The sequence below is a fragment of the Periplaneta americana genome, chromosome 15, assembly GCF_040183065.1.
Source record: "Periplaneta americana isolate PAMFEO1 chromosome 15, P.americana_PAMFEO1_priV1, whole genome shotgun sequence".
Lineage (NCBI taxonomy): Eukaryota > Metazoa > Arthropoda > Insecta > Blattodea > Blattidae > Periplaneta > Periplaneta americana.
Genome location: NC_091131.1, coordinates 5835068 through 5849479, shown reverse-complemented (window position 1 = coordinate 5849479; position 14412 = coordinate 5835068). Strand labels below are relative to the sequence as shown.

General features: G+C 36.7%; 2 protein-coding genes across 2 annotated transcripts in view; one reads left to right on the top strand and one right to left on the bottom strand.

The window, feature by feature from the left end:
* The window catches only part of S6KL (S6 Kinase Like), a 288054-nt gene that overhangs the window by 89395 nt on the left and 184247 nt on the right, over positions 1-14412 (top strand). The window lies entirely within an intron of this gene.
* LOC138715807 (probable serine/threonine-protein kinase kinX) overlaps positions 11259-14412 on the bottom strand; it is a 37116-nt gene continuing 33962 nt past the window's right edge. The window contains exon 2 of the mRNA XM_069848897.1: positions 11259-12883. Within this exon, the coding sequence (XP_069704998.1) occupies positions 11551-12882 (1332 nt within the window). The 5' untranslated portion in view covers position 12883 and the 3' untranslated portion in view covers positions 11259-11550. The remainder of the gene's footprint in view (positions 12884-14412) is intronic.

The window sequence follows — 14412 nt, the reverse complement described above, 5'->3', positions numbered from 1 at the left end:
TTTAATGAGATAAATGAGTTTTAAAATTAAAATAACTGCCATCTAAGGCGGTGTATTGAAATAAAAAACAAATGACTTCGTCTATAAGGGGCCTTGGACATCAACAATCGAAAGCTATTAAACATAGCCTACAGAGAATGTTTCTGTGTTTGTATGAAGTAATATCAGAAGCTAAATTAACCGATTTGTATAATTAACTATTATTTCACCATTGGAAAGTGTAGTTTCTCTAGATGGACATAATGCTATAATGTTATTACAGTAACGTCTGAGCAAATCGAGGACAGGTAAGATTAAAATAGCTTCTTATGCACAGAAAATTTGATAGGCTATTTTGTACATTCGTTTTCTGTATTTCTTAAAATAATATTTATGTACACTCATTTTAATCTCAGAGAATTAACGAACAACGAGAGTGTATTGATTTAGTATGCAGTAATAGTACGTTAGCTTAGCAATCCATTATTTTATAATTCAAATTTTAACTATGCTCAATTGAATCGTGTTAAAATACATAAAATATATATGCAATAAATGCAATGCAAAAAAGTTAGGTAATGAGCGAAGCAGATTATCTTGCGCTGTTGTAAAAGTTGTTCCCTGGATCAAACGTCCTATTTTAATTATGTAATTATTTTATATTTATTTCTAACAGGTGCAGCGGAGCGCACGGGTACGGCTAGTAAATAAATATATGTATGTCGTCGGATGGTTTTGCAAGAAATTGATTAACTTGTTCATTGATGGGAACGTTAGATCTTTGGGTTGTTTATTGCCCACATTCTTACGTTTTAAAATGCTCTCAGTTTGGGGTATTTCATTGTATCAGTGTTCTCCTCTTTGAATGTAGTTGTCTTCAATATCGAGAACTAGCACCACAAACTCGCCGATGATTGTAATATTGTGTATTTTTCCGTAAAGTAATCCGCTAACGACATTTCAGAAATACTGGATAGTATTCTTGGTTTGACACAGCTCCTTAAGTGATCTCTATTTATTTTCGTGGCACTTTTTTTTTTTTTTTTTTTTTTTTTTACTTTTTTGGTATTATAAATGCATAGTACTTGCTACTTCTATTTCAGGAATACTCATTTTTAATAAATGATACGTTAGTGTCAAAATGTCTGCCACAGTTTGCGTTGTGTAAAAACAATTTCGACTGTTTTAGTAATGATGTCTTAGCAACAATTGGAAATAAAAAATTGATATTTTCACATGAGCTTGTAATGATTTTTATAACATTTTCAAGTTTTATAAGGTAGGCATTTTCATTATTAATTATAAATAGTTTTCCAAATTAACATAACATACAGGTATAAATAATACATTAGAAACATGTATTGAGGCTGCAGTCTAGTGATTGTCTCCATAAATATTTAAATGTCTCATTGAAGTTTTACATTAGAGCAAATCTGTAGGAAGCTTCCTTTTTAATCTGCATTTGAGCTGGAATCTGAGTAGTTCTTTTTCTTTATTATTATCCAATTTAATAAACCCTATTTCTCCCTAAGGTATATTAGGGTTATAGTTGGTATCAAAGTACGTATTTTATAACCAATAAACAATAATAAAATTATAATACAAAATTGTGGTCAAGGTTACAATTCACATGAATTATGTACAAGAATGCACCTTAAAGAAAGAATGGATCGTTTCATAAAGCCTCAAGGCATGTCTCTATATTTATATCTAATGGTTATAGGAAGAAATATATATATATATATATATATATATATATATATATATAAATTGGAGATTTATCCTTCGAAGAGGTGGAAAAATTCAAATATCTTGGAGCAACAGTAACAAATATAAATGACTCTCGGAAGGAAATTAAACGCAGAATAAATATGGGAAATGCGTGTTATTATTCAGTTGAGAAGCTCTTATCATCCAGTCTGCTGTCCAAAAATCTGAAAGTTAGAATTTATAAAACAGTTATATTACCGGTTGTTCTGTATGGTTGTGAAACTTGGACTCTCACTCTGAGAGAGAAACATAGGTTAAGGGTGTTTGAGAATAAGGTACTTAAGAAAATATTTGGGGCTAAGAGGGATGAAGTTACAGGAAAATGGAGAAAGTTACACAATGCAGAACTGCACGCATTGTATTCTTCACCTGACATAATTAGGAACATTAAATCCAGACGTTTGAGATGGGCAGGGCATGTAGCACGTATGGGCGAATCCAGAAATGCATATAGAGTGTTAGTTGGGAAACCGGAGGCAAAAATACCTTTAGGGAGGCCGAGACGTAGATGGGAGGATAATATTAAAATGGATTTGAGGGAGGTGGGATATGAGGATAGAGACTGGATTAATCTTGCACAGGATAGGGACCGATGGCGGGCTTATGTGAGGGCGGAAATGAACCTTCGGGTTCCTTAAAAGCCATTTGTAAGTAAGTATATATATATATATATATATATATATATATATATATATATATATATATAAAATAGCTATTAAACATGTTATTTTAGAAGCAATAAATAGTTATACTAAGAGATGGCTTAAAATTTACGAATTAAATACATTATTTAGTAACCACAATTGGCAATAATCAGGTATTGCAAGAAATGGCTCAAAATTAGAAATCAAATGCCTAATTAAAATAAAAATTAAAACCAATAGTACAATATTATAGTATGCGAAATTGAAGACTTACAGTTTGACGAATATTCTATTCAAGAAGGACATGAAATACTTATATGATTTGGAGTTGGTAAGTATATTGGTTAACGGTTTGGTAAATGTATAACTTAAAGTGTTCAGTAACAACTCAAGCTCGTATCTTTCACGGCAAAAGACTGGACAATCATATAATACATGTTTGACATCTTGAGATTCCTCCCCACAAATGCAAGTTGCATCGTCTTTAATGTGGAATCTATTTAAGTATTCCCCGAATTTTCCAGTAGTTCATTGGAATGACTGATGAAGGATCGTGTTGCGGTTGTACCACAGTCTACTACATACAGTCACGAAGCTTGAGTTTTGAGGGTGCTAGAAACAATAGACTGTGACGGTACTATCACAGTCTAATAGATACAGTCACGCAACTCATACGTATAAAATATGCCAACATTTGACAGCTGGCGCGACAGTAGCCCTCTAGCGGCAGGCAAGTTAAAAGTGTGCACACGACTTATGATAACACATCAGAAAACGGGTTTTGCGTAGTTTATTTTATATTTTTATGCTATACAATAAGCGTATATGGTTCTTATTAATTCTACTTTAGAATCCTGGAAGAATATCACACGCAGCTAATCTACACGTTTCAGAAGCTAGGAATAAAAGTAATTCTTTCTGCTCCTTACAACTGAATCATGGCTCTGATCACGTATCATGGTTTGAAATAATATAATTGTTCGTGCGTGGTCGGTTAATTCAATTCATTTCTAAATATATTTATGAATCATTGGAACTTTGTATTTCCTGTGAGAAGAGTAAAAATTAGTAGCTTCAGAATTGTAGGGCATATCTCGTAGGGTACATCGCGTGGTGAACTCCTCTCCCTATTTCCTGAGAAATTAACGATTTTGCATACCGCAAATTGGGGTAAACTTGAAAATAAAGAAAAGGGGAGGATTTAAACATTAATATGAAGTTCATTATTTTTCCATTTCTTAAGAATGTGTATTTCCTTTATTATTTTGAGTCACAAATAGCGCTGATGTTATGGTTTAAATTTTTATGGCAAGTTTACCGCATTTTACATTACATTTCCAGTTTTCACATATAATGCCAAAGTTTAACTTATCCTACCTATATAATACGTAATTTACATGCACTTACTGTTAATATGACGTAGGTGAGAACAAATAAATGAACACACAATTTTGTTAAAAAAAATTGTAACTTCAATTAACTCAGAAAATGTAGGCCTAATTTTATTTTCAGAGCAGAAGTGATGTAAGTCAAAAATGGGTAATTAGGGGTTAAAGTAAACATTCTGTAAAATACAGCGCAAAGTGGCAGGTAATATTGAATGTATTTAAACTATTAATAGTCGGTGAATAGAACGAAGGATATATTAATTGCTACTTTGCGCTGTATTTTACAGAATTCTTACTTTAAACCTCATTACCTGCTTTTGACTTACACCACTTCTGCACTGAACGGCTCAAATAATCACTGGGAATGTAAAATCAACACCAATAACAGTCATGCAAATAATTACAGAAAAGATTGCTTTTTATATTAAATTTAAAAAGGCTCTTTTATTTCTTGAGAACTTAATACGTCTGCCACATGAATCTACACCAACACATCAGAAATTTATCGACACAGTCTGGATTTATTCAAGAAGTGAATATTTTGCAAAAGGATTACTATACTCCATGAATTCTTGCAAAATTAATACCACGATACCTACTTGAATGCTATATAACATTCAACTTTTTAAAAATATAAAGAAAAAAACACGAATACAAAAATTATGGAATTACTTTCCATTAAAAACTGTAGATACATTATCCAAAATCGGAATGGTTACACATTTACACATATGATCTCTACAAAAAAATAATATACTGTAACAGGTATTTACTTTGTTTTTATTTAAACTGTTCTTCCTGACATACAAATAGGTAACCGATAACTAATAAATGTTTTATAGAACACAATACGTAGGCTATCTACAACGTGGATTATTGGTTATGACTGAGTTATGATTTTCTCTTGGTCTTTAGGGAATCTGAAGAACGACAAATTCGGAGATTTAAACTTGTTGTTACTGCAATTTTCGTCATTGCACACATTGCCTTTATTCCGAAGCATGATTAAAACGTTATTATAACATCTCGCATCCCTTTAAAGCACGTGCTGGCTGTATCAACCCTATGACCAGTGCCTTGCCTGCCGCTTGGGCGCTAGTGTCGCTAATGTTGGCAAAAAAAAATGTTGAAGTTGCGCGACTGTATGTATAAGACTGTGGTACTATTTTGCATTGCCTGTAATGAGGCGATATTAGCGATCCTAGTGGTGAGCAACTATCTAATGTTTGCATATTTACTACGTATTGAGCTTCGCGACTGTATATACTAGACTGTGGATGTACCAATGTGCATCCACGAATATTGTGAGTAGCCTGCCCAGTTCGGTAATCTTTGGATTCACTTTATTCCCCTGTTACAATAATAAGGCCCGTAACACACTTGAAGAGTTTTCGCTCGCGAGAAATGTGTTGCGAGAAAGAGGCGAAGAGCCTTCCTCCACACACTTCGCGAGTTCTCGCTATCACAGATCACACCTCGCTATGATCAGCTATGCACTGCCTTCATGCAGAAAGCATTTATCTGATTATAGTAATGACTCGTTGGGAGAAATATTATAGGTTATGTATTTACGTATATTGTCGTACTTAAATATATAACCTGTAAGTATATTGTACTTTACAAATTATGTACGAACGCTATGTTGAATCTGAGTATTCAGTTGATGAGGAAATGGAGTTACATGAACATATTTTGTTAATGAAAAGAAGAAGTAAGCCTAAAATTAAAGCCAGAAATATCTGAAAATCACATTGTACCTTACGAAAATAAGGGCGAGTTTTGGACACTGGTTTCGATTTGAATGATGACACGTTTAGGCATTATTTCAGGTTCAATGGACCTCAGTTCTTTTTTTTTTTTTTTTTTGCCATTCACGATATGATAGAGAATTCTTTGCTATATTCTGATTAAAATTACGTAAACTGTTAAGACATAGATACATTATTTCAAATGTTTAATCAATACTATTAAATCTCATCAAAATAAAATATAGCCCTATTTATTTTCAGATAATCTGATATTTGTCTCCAGATTTCTTCTCTAAGTTTCGTGTTTTTATAGTTTTCTTCCCGTGTATCATATAAATAGGCCTACGGGTGACATCGTACAAGTTCGATAAGTTTCTGACTGCAATTATCAGCCATGTTTCCTCATTTTCAAATAAAAACAATACAATTCATCGCCACCTGTGATATCTTTTTCTACATTCAATCGTCATAAAGAGTATAAATGTCAAACATCTTTGATAAATGTGTCAAGAAAATTCGCTGAGCTACCGATTCCAGCGAGAAACTCGCGCGAGGTTCTTGCCTCGAACGAGAATCTCTTCCAGTGTGTGGACGTCCATTTGAATCCATGTTATCAATTTTTTAATTTTCTCGCAACACATTTCTCGCTGGCGAAAACTCTGCAAGTGTGTTACAATAATAATACTCATAAAGAGATTTAAAGCTGTGAAATAATCAGCATATTTTATTTTGTGATATGAATCAGGGAAGCTGGTGCTGGTGGTGGTGGTGGTGGTGGTGGTGGTGGTGGTGGTGGTGGTGCTGGTGGTAATAGAGTGCGCAACCTATCTCATTGTTGACGAATCCATCGTGATTTCATTTTATATTTTAAGAGGTTACGTGCATCACAGCATTTCCTGGAAGAAACCCCCAGCCATCCGAGATATCGTCTCCTTTTTTCGGTAATTTTAACAATAACGATGCCGTATTAATTAACGATGAATTATATATTTTAATGTTTCTTTATTTCAGTCATTTGTATCTTTACACAAATGAGGCCGTTTTGTGTTGATACGTGATTTCGGGATTAGATTGGACTTGGTAAAGTCTTAAAAAGTAAAAATATTCTTACCTCCTGTGTTGTAAAGCATTTTTTTTTTGTTTGTTGAATTTCTTCAGAAAAATCAACTTCAATATATTTATTAATATGTTTATTTTTACGAGAACAATCTGGTTTTAATTAGAATGTTTCCGTTATTCATTTGTAGCCTTAGAAACACAACACAAAACATTCGACGATCCATAGTTACAGAAACAGGACACAAGACATTCAGCTGTCAGTCCTAGTTCTATTTTTATTACTACATGCATTTTATTATTTTATACACGCTTTAACATCTATGTCGCGTGTGTAGAATCTTTGGGTACATCAGGTTAATTATTTTTTTTTTAATATTTGTGATATTGGTGACTAAGGCAGTCATGAATCATGGTATGTAAATGTCCAATCAAGCATTGACCTTTTTGACTGTCGGAAACCATGAAAAACTGCAGTCAGATTAGCCTGCCATAGAGTTTGAACCCGGGATCTCCCAAATGCGAGTCTCAAACGTTACCGCCTGAGCATCTCATTCGATATTCCTATTACTTTAATTGTAATATTTATTTAGAATTTATGTGAAGATGTTGTAAAGAACATCATATATACAACTAGAAGCTAAAGTAATGTTACATCACTCGTGATTCTTAGGCACGAGTCTAATTAAGTAATGCAAAAATAAATTAATAAAAATTAAAAAAATAAAACCTAATGTTTTATTAAATGGAACGTGGGAGTGGAGAAAACATAATACTTACTTAAATCTCTTTTAAAGAACACGGAGGTTCATTGCCGCCCTCACATAAGCCCGCTATCGGTCCCTATCCTGAGCAAGATTAATCCAGTCCCACCTACCTCAAATGCATTTTAATATTATCCTCCCACCTACGTCTCGACCTCCCCAGAGGTATTTTTCCCTCCGGCCTCCCATCTAACACTCTATATGCATTTCTGGATTCACCCGAACGTGCTACATGCCCTGCCCATCTCAAACGTCTGGATTTAATGTTCCTAATTATGTCAGGTGAAGAATACAATGCGTGCAGTTCTGTGTTGTGTAACTTTCTCCATTCTCCTATAATTAACTTCATCCCTCTTAGCCCTAAATATTTTCCTAAGCACCTTATTCTCAAACACTCTTAACCTATGTTCCTCTCTCAAAGTGAGAGTCCAAGTTTTACAACCATGCAGAACAACCAGTAATATAACTGTTTTATAAATTCTAACTATCAGACAGAAAACATAATAATAATATAATGCAATAATTCGTTATTTAAATAGAGTTGACTAGCCTCGGATTCTGTCGCCATCCCTCAATGTCATTCGGGTTCAAAATCGTCCATGTGTGGTAACTGCTGCTTACTGTACATCCCTTGCAGCATAAATAACTACTGTAGTGCACGACACTATTTTCCAATAAATTGTTTTAATTTCAACAGTAGCGTGTGTCTGAAACAGGACCTATTCCTTTTGTTATGAAACAAGTTCAATAAAATTATGAAGCGATTATCGGCAGAGATGGCACGCATTACACAGTGTTTGATGCCAACTGGTGCGTTTATGGTGAATGAATCGCATGATGTCCAGATTTTTTTGGACTGATCTCATCCGGTTTCGGCGGTTGTGAAGAACACTTGAGTATGCACAATGGCCCCGAGAGATTGGTGATATCAGAGTGAAGATAATCTGAAGTTTCTCAGAAATTACACCGAGGTTGAACTTACATGTGGGAAGAATTACCTTCGCGTTGTGTCTTGTGCGTGAAGGTCGCCATGTTGAGGTCTGATGTGGGCAGAGAGTGTATTTGAATGGGTTATTTATGAAAGGGCCTAAGTCTTGAATACTAAATTGTTAGCAATTAAAGAAAAACTGCTTATAAGCCGAAATTTTGAAATTAAGACTGAAATAAAAATTTTATCTTAAATTATACAAAGCATTTAGAGTATGAAACTTAGTCCTCTTCATATCTAAATCGATGTATCTACACCCAAAGAGCAGTTGTTACATTACAAACTCATCTTCACAAAATAATGACTTAGGCCTTCTTAAGTAACCCATTCATTTACAAAATAGTGAACGTAAATATTAACAGTTTTCATGTTAACTGCGTGTCTAGTATCGTAGATTTACTGCCCGTAAAAAATCTACTCGCGGCGGTGAAAATAAGTTTACTGTGTTCTGCAGAATTTTCCTTTAGACAGGTGGCAACTTGTAATTCCTTTGAAACCGCTAACCAAAGCAGTACAAGACATGTCGTCTTAGATAGTTAAATATAGCCATCATCGTCCTTGCAGGTATTAGGCCTAGTGGCCTGTTACGGTCTCCGTCCATCTTTTCAGGGGGCGTCCCAAAGATCGTCTTCCATGTGGTATATAGCGGAGAATTTGTCTTGGGAGTCTGGAACGATCCATTCTATTGACATGGTTAAGCCATTTTTGTCTATAGTGGTTGAGATGTTCATAAATAGGTGTAATTTTCAATTCTTTTATAATTAGTTCATTCCTTTTGTGGTCAAGCAAGCTGTAGCCGGCAGTCCTCCTCAGAAATCTCATTTCCGCAGTTGTTAGGCGTTGAACATCTGAGTTTCGGACAGTCCAGGCCTCACTACCATACACGAGGACAGGTCTTGCTAGAACTTTATATGCTTTTAACCTGGTTGTGGGGTTTTCGTGGTTGTGAAAACCTGGTTGATGGTTCGTAAGGCTCCATTAAAATGTTGAATATTTTCAGATATATCAGTAACAGGTAAATATGTCAAATTATAACCTAAATATTTAAATGAGTTTACCTGTTCTAACGTATGGGTTCCAATGCAAATTTTACTCCTAACTGTCTGTTTATCTTGGAACGCCATAATTTTTGTTTTGTTTGGGGAAATTTTCATATTGAAATTTTGTGCTATTATATTCAGGTGATATATTGAGTATTGCAGCTCGTCTACATTTGTAGCAAAAAGAACCTGATCGTCTGCATGTAATAATGTATCTGGAGTACAATTTCGGAAGAGCGGGATGTTTCCATGAATTGTTAGTCGGTTAAATATAGTGAAAAATTTAAATAATAATGGTATTTAAAGTATTCTTTGAAATATTAAAAATATATGCCATAAAAATTAATGCGTCTTTTTGATCTTGTCTGCTGCTCTGGTGAACAGGGTTTTAGAGTGACGCTAAACTTTGATTGCAATTTCTCGTAACTTCAATTTTTTCTTTATTCCGTACAAATACTTACATATCTTCGGAAATATTAACGCTACATGCGTGATATTTGGAACACACATTCCTTAGGTTATTAGGGAGCTTATTTCTTTAATATAAATTTGTTCTTTTATTGCATTTGAGAAATATGCCTCCATACTTGTATAGAAGTACCTCTGAAATTCGTTCCTAAGGTGTAATTGTTTATCTTACAAATTTGAAAACAAATATCAAAATTGTGCCGCAAACATTTCAAAGAACGTGCTTTTAGGAGTAGAATGTCAAATAAATTTTGAATTTATCTTTCAAAATGCGTGAGATATTTTAGTGAATTAAGTGAATTAATATTTCCTCTTTCCCCTCCCCCAAAATTTGGGCTCCTTTTTGTTTTTCCAAAAACTAATCCCGAATTTAAGTTATTGCAGCAGTGGCATTTCCATGTGAAATAAAAAAGAAAATTGTGCATCGATTAGGAAAAAAGATTTCAATCTCTTCTCCCTTTAACTAAAAAAAGAGATTTCAAGTTCATGGACGCCACGTAACGCTGTGAGTTCAAGATAATGTGTGTATGTGAAAAAAAAAAAACGGCTGTTTGATAGTGCTGTAGGCAAACTTATAGGCCGGCCGGTTCTCAGGCCACTAGTTTTCCTGCTTTGTGGACAAATTTCCTTGGGGGCCTACTTGTCAATTAAGACTGCAGGACTTCGTCTTGTGACACCACAGGCAACTCTGGCGGACAACATACGAAGCAAAGGAAACAGCGGGAGCAATGAATCGTTATGTTTCTGTGTATTAAAATATTTGGTGACATTATTGGTGGTTTATTTGTTAACATGTTTGCCATTGGATTCTAGATTTGCGGGATCAAAACCTGATTTTCAAAAGCAATGAAAATCTCAAGTCATATTTACCCTGCAAATGAGGCAAAGGGGAGGTCGTGGAGGCTGAATGCACGTAAAATAATTCTATCCCTTGAATGAGTGGTTTCCAGGCAACATTTGCTGGGCAATTCTCACGTCAGAGGAGGTGACACAAACGGCTAATATTGATGAGTTAATGCAGGTGATTTGTGGCACGGTGCACGTGTAATCCATTTGAAACTTTTTATCTTTAGAGTATCATTCCTTTTAAACTCCAGTTCCTAAGACTGGGGCGGAGTTGCATGCTCTACTTGTCGGTAATTGTACCCCTTGAATGAGTGGTCTCCAGGCAACATTTGCTGGCCATTTCTCACGTCAGACGAGGTGACACAAATGGCCAGTATGGATGTCTTAATGCAGGTGATTTTTGACACGCTGCACGTGTAATCCATTTGAAACTTTTTATGCTTTAGTGTATCACTCCTTTTAAACTCCAATTCCCAACACTGGGGCGGAGTTGCATGCTCTACTTGTGCGAATGAGAATTCCTAAATGTGAGTGCGAACTAGGAGAGGATTCATGAATAAGTTGGAATTTGTATAAAATCGTTTATTTGAAGCCTCGTTAAATACAGGCGCAATACGCTGATCAGAAGGCTTTTTCATATACATCTCCATTCATACATTCACACCCTCACAACCATTCGTAGAGGAGGCCTCAACCCTCCCACCGCGAGAGACAATAAAATTAAAAATATAATAATGGAAGGAGAGATGATCTACGCCCTTACTGCTGGGTCTGTGTATATTACATGTCTAGCAGTCCGTGTGGTGGGAACTCGGGAAGATTAAAACATCTTCAGCGGTTGATTGTAGCGGGAGCCCCTTTATGAGCTGGGCTGAACCTCAGGCTTCTTCTCCTCCTCCGGTGCAGGTGCAGGTGCAGGTGCGTCTTCCTTTTTCTCTGGTTCGGCTACCACTTCGGTCTTCTCTGGTTCCTCAACTTTGGGTACCTCCACTTTCTTCTCTTCACTGGACTCCATGGACTCCCCTGACACCGCATCTGCGCTCTTCTCGGGCTGCACTGGGGCGGCCTCCACAGGTTTGGACACGGGGTTTACTTCAGATGCGGCAGCGTCCTGTTTTACTTCGTCCTGAACTTTAACGTCCTCCTGAACCTTAGCATCCTGCTCAACTTTAGCTTCCTCGACCTTAACTTCTTCCTTAGCGTCGCTTTCAACTTTAACTTCCTCCAACTTGACTTCATCTTGTACTTTAACGTCGTCCTGTTTTACATCTTGAGCTTTAGCGTCCTGCTTGACTTCTTCCTGAACTTTTACTTCCTCTTCTTTAGCGTCCTGTTCAACTTTGACTTCCTCTTTTTTGGCATCGTCCTGAACTTGAACATCTTCCTGCTTGGGCTCGTCTTGAACTTTCACCTCCTCTTCTTGGACTTTGACGTCCTGCTTCGGCTCCTCTTGCACTTTGACGTCTTCGGCCTTGGCCTTCTTCTCGGTTGGTTTCTTCTTCTCCTCCTCCTTAGGTGCCGTCTCACGCTTCCTACGGCTCACAGGGGCTGCCGCCTCTTCTACCTTCTCGTCCTTAGCGGGCTTCTCTTCCTCCTCAGCCTTAGGGGGCTCCGCGGTGGTGGGGGCGGCCTGGTCCTGGACCTTGACCTCTTCTACTTTCTTCTCCTCAGCCGGTTCGACTTTCTCGGCCGGCTCTTCGCCGACCTTGGGAGCGTTGAGAGCTACTTTCTCTTCTACCGGTTTCGCGACGTCCTGCGAGCTCGTGGCCTCCGTCTTCAGGTCACTGCTCCCGTCCTGGTTGACCTCGCCCTTTTTGTTCGTCTCGTCTTGGGCGACTTCAGGCACTGCCTCTGGTACCGCAGGGACCTCAGGTTGCGCAGGGGCCTCTGGTGCTGGCGACGGGGCGTCTTCAGCCGGTTTCATTTCCTCGACGACGGGAGCGGCCGGTGAGGGAACCTCTTCGGCGGGCTTCTCGTCCTCCTTGGGGACGTCCGCCGCCACTGTCGTCGCCGCTGCCGCTACTGGCTCCTTGGGCACTTCGGCTGCCACTGGAGGCTCTTCACCCGTCTTCACTGAGGAGTAGTCTGCGATGACAAGCGGCACTACTGGTCGGGGTTGGTCTTGCTCTACTCCTACCGGCATCGCCAAGCAGCTGCCCAACAGGGCCAGGATGGCTACGAGTACCTTCATTCTGAAAGGAAGATAAGGCAACTTATAAGCAGGACAGCAGAGTCTATCACAATGAAACTATAAGCAGTTTTGAGTGGATTCAGAAGAAATTTTGAACGAAATCAGAAACAATTTTGTGTGAATTCAGAAGGAATTTTGAATGAAATCAGAAACAATTTTGGGTGGATTCAGAAGGAATTTTGAATGAAATCAGAATCAATTTTGGGTGGATTCAGAAGGAGTTTTGAATGAAATCAGGAACAATTTTGGGTGGATTCAGAAGGAATTTTGAATGAAATCAGAAACAATTTTGGGTGGATTCAGAAGGAGTTTTGAATGAAATCAGAAACAATTTTGGGTGAATTCAGAAGGAATTTTGAATGAAATCAGAAATAATTTTGGGTGAATTCAGAAGGAATTTTGAATGAAATCAGAAACAATTTTGGGTGGATTCAGAAGGAATTTTTAATGAAATCGGAATCAGTTTTGCGTGAGTCTGAAGCATTTTTGGTTGAATTGGAAGCAATTTCGGATGTAATCAGAAATAATTTTTGAATAATAATAATAATATGTATTTATCTTGACAAAGTTAAGGCCATCAGGCCTTCTCTTCTACTTAGCGAGAAACAAAAGTAGCTGATAAAATTTTCAGTAATTAAATAATCGGAAGTAGTTTCGGATGAAATCGGAAACAATTTTGGGTAGAGTCAAAAGAAATGTTGAATGAAATCACAAACTATGTTGGGTGGAGTCGGAAGAAATTTTGAATGAAATCGGAAATATTTTTGGGTGGAGTCGGAATACATTACGAACGAAATCAGAAACAATTTTGGATGAAATCGGAAGCATTTTGGGTGGAGTCAGAAGAAATGTTAAATAGAATCGTAAACAATTTTGGATGGAGTAGGAAGCATTTTTGAATGAATTGGAGGCAATTTCGGATGAAATCAGAAGCAATTTCAGAGGAGCTGTTAGAAATTTTGAATGAAATCACAGACAATTTGAGAGGAATTAGAGGAAATTTTGAATTGAAATGGGAATGAATTTTGGGTGGAGTCAGATGCAGTTTTGGATGAATTGGAGGCAATTTCGGATGAAATCAGAAACAATTTTGGGTGGAATCAGAAGTAATATTAAATAAAATCTAAAAGTTCCTCCTTGTCTAGTAATTCATTAACTGTCGAGGCAGATGTGTTCTGTGCGTACGAGAGACATGTTAACAATTGAGTCTGGATTTACGATATAATATATTGCGAGGGCTTAATGTGAAACTAGCGAAACTTAAAAAATTGATATTTTCAGGTTTTTACACGAACCGATAGTAATTCGTTTTTCTACTTGGTCACAAAAAATCGTAACTCAGTTCCTAACAGACTTGTTTTTAATACATTTCGTAACTATAAAACATGATGGCATAGTTCATAAGAAATAAGTGTACTACCTGTTAGGATTTTGTTGTGAATAAAACATGAATTGTAGTTAGGTTAGTTTCACATTATTACCTCGATTGCTGGTTATCGTTTTCTTTTATTATTGGAATGTATCTAGAGG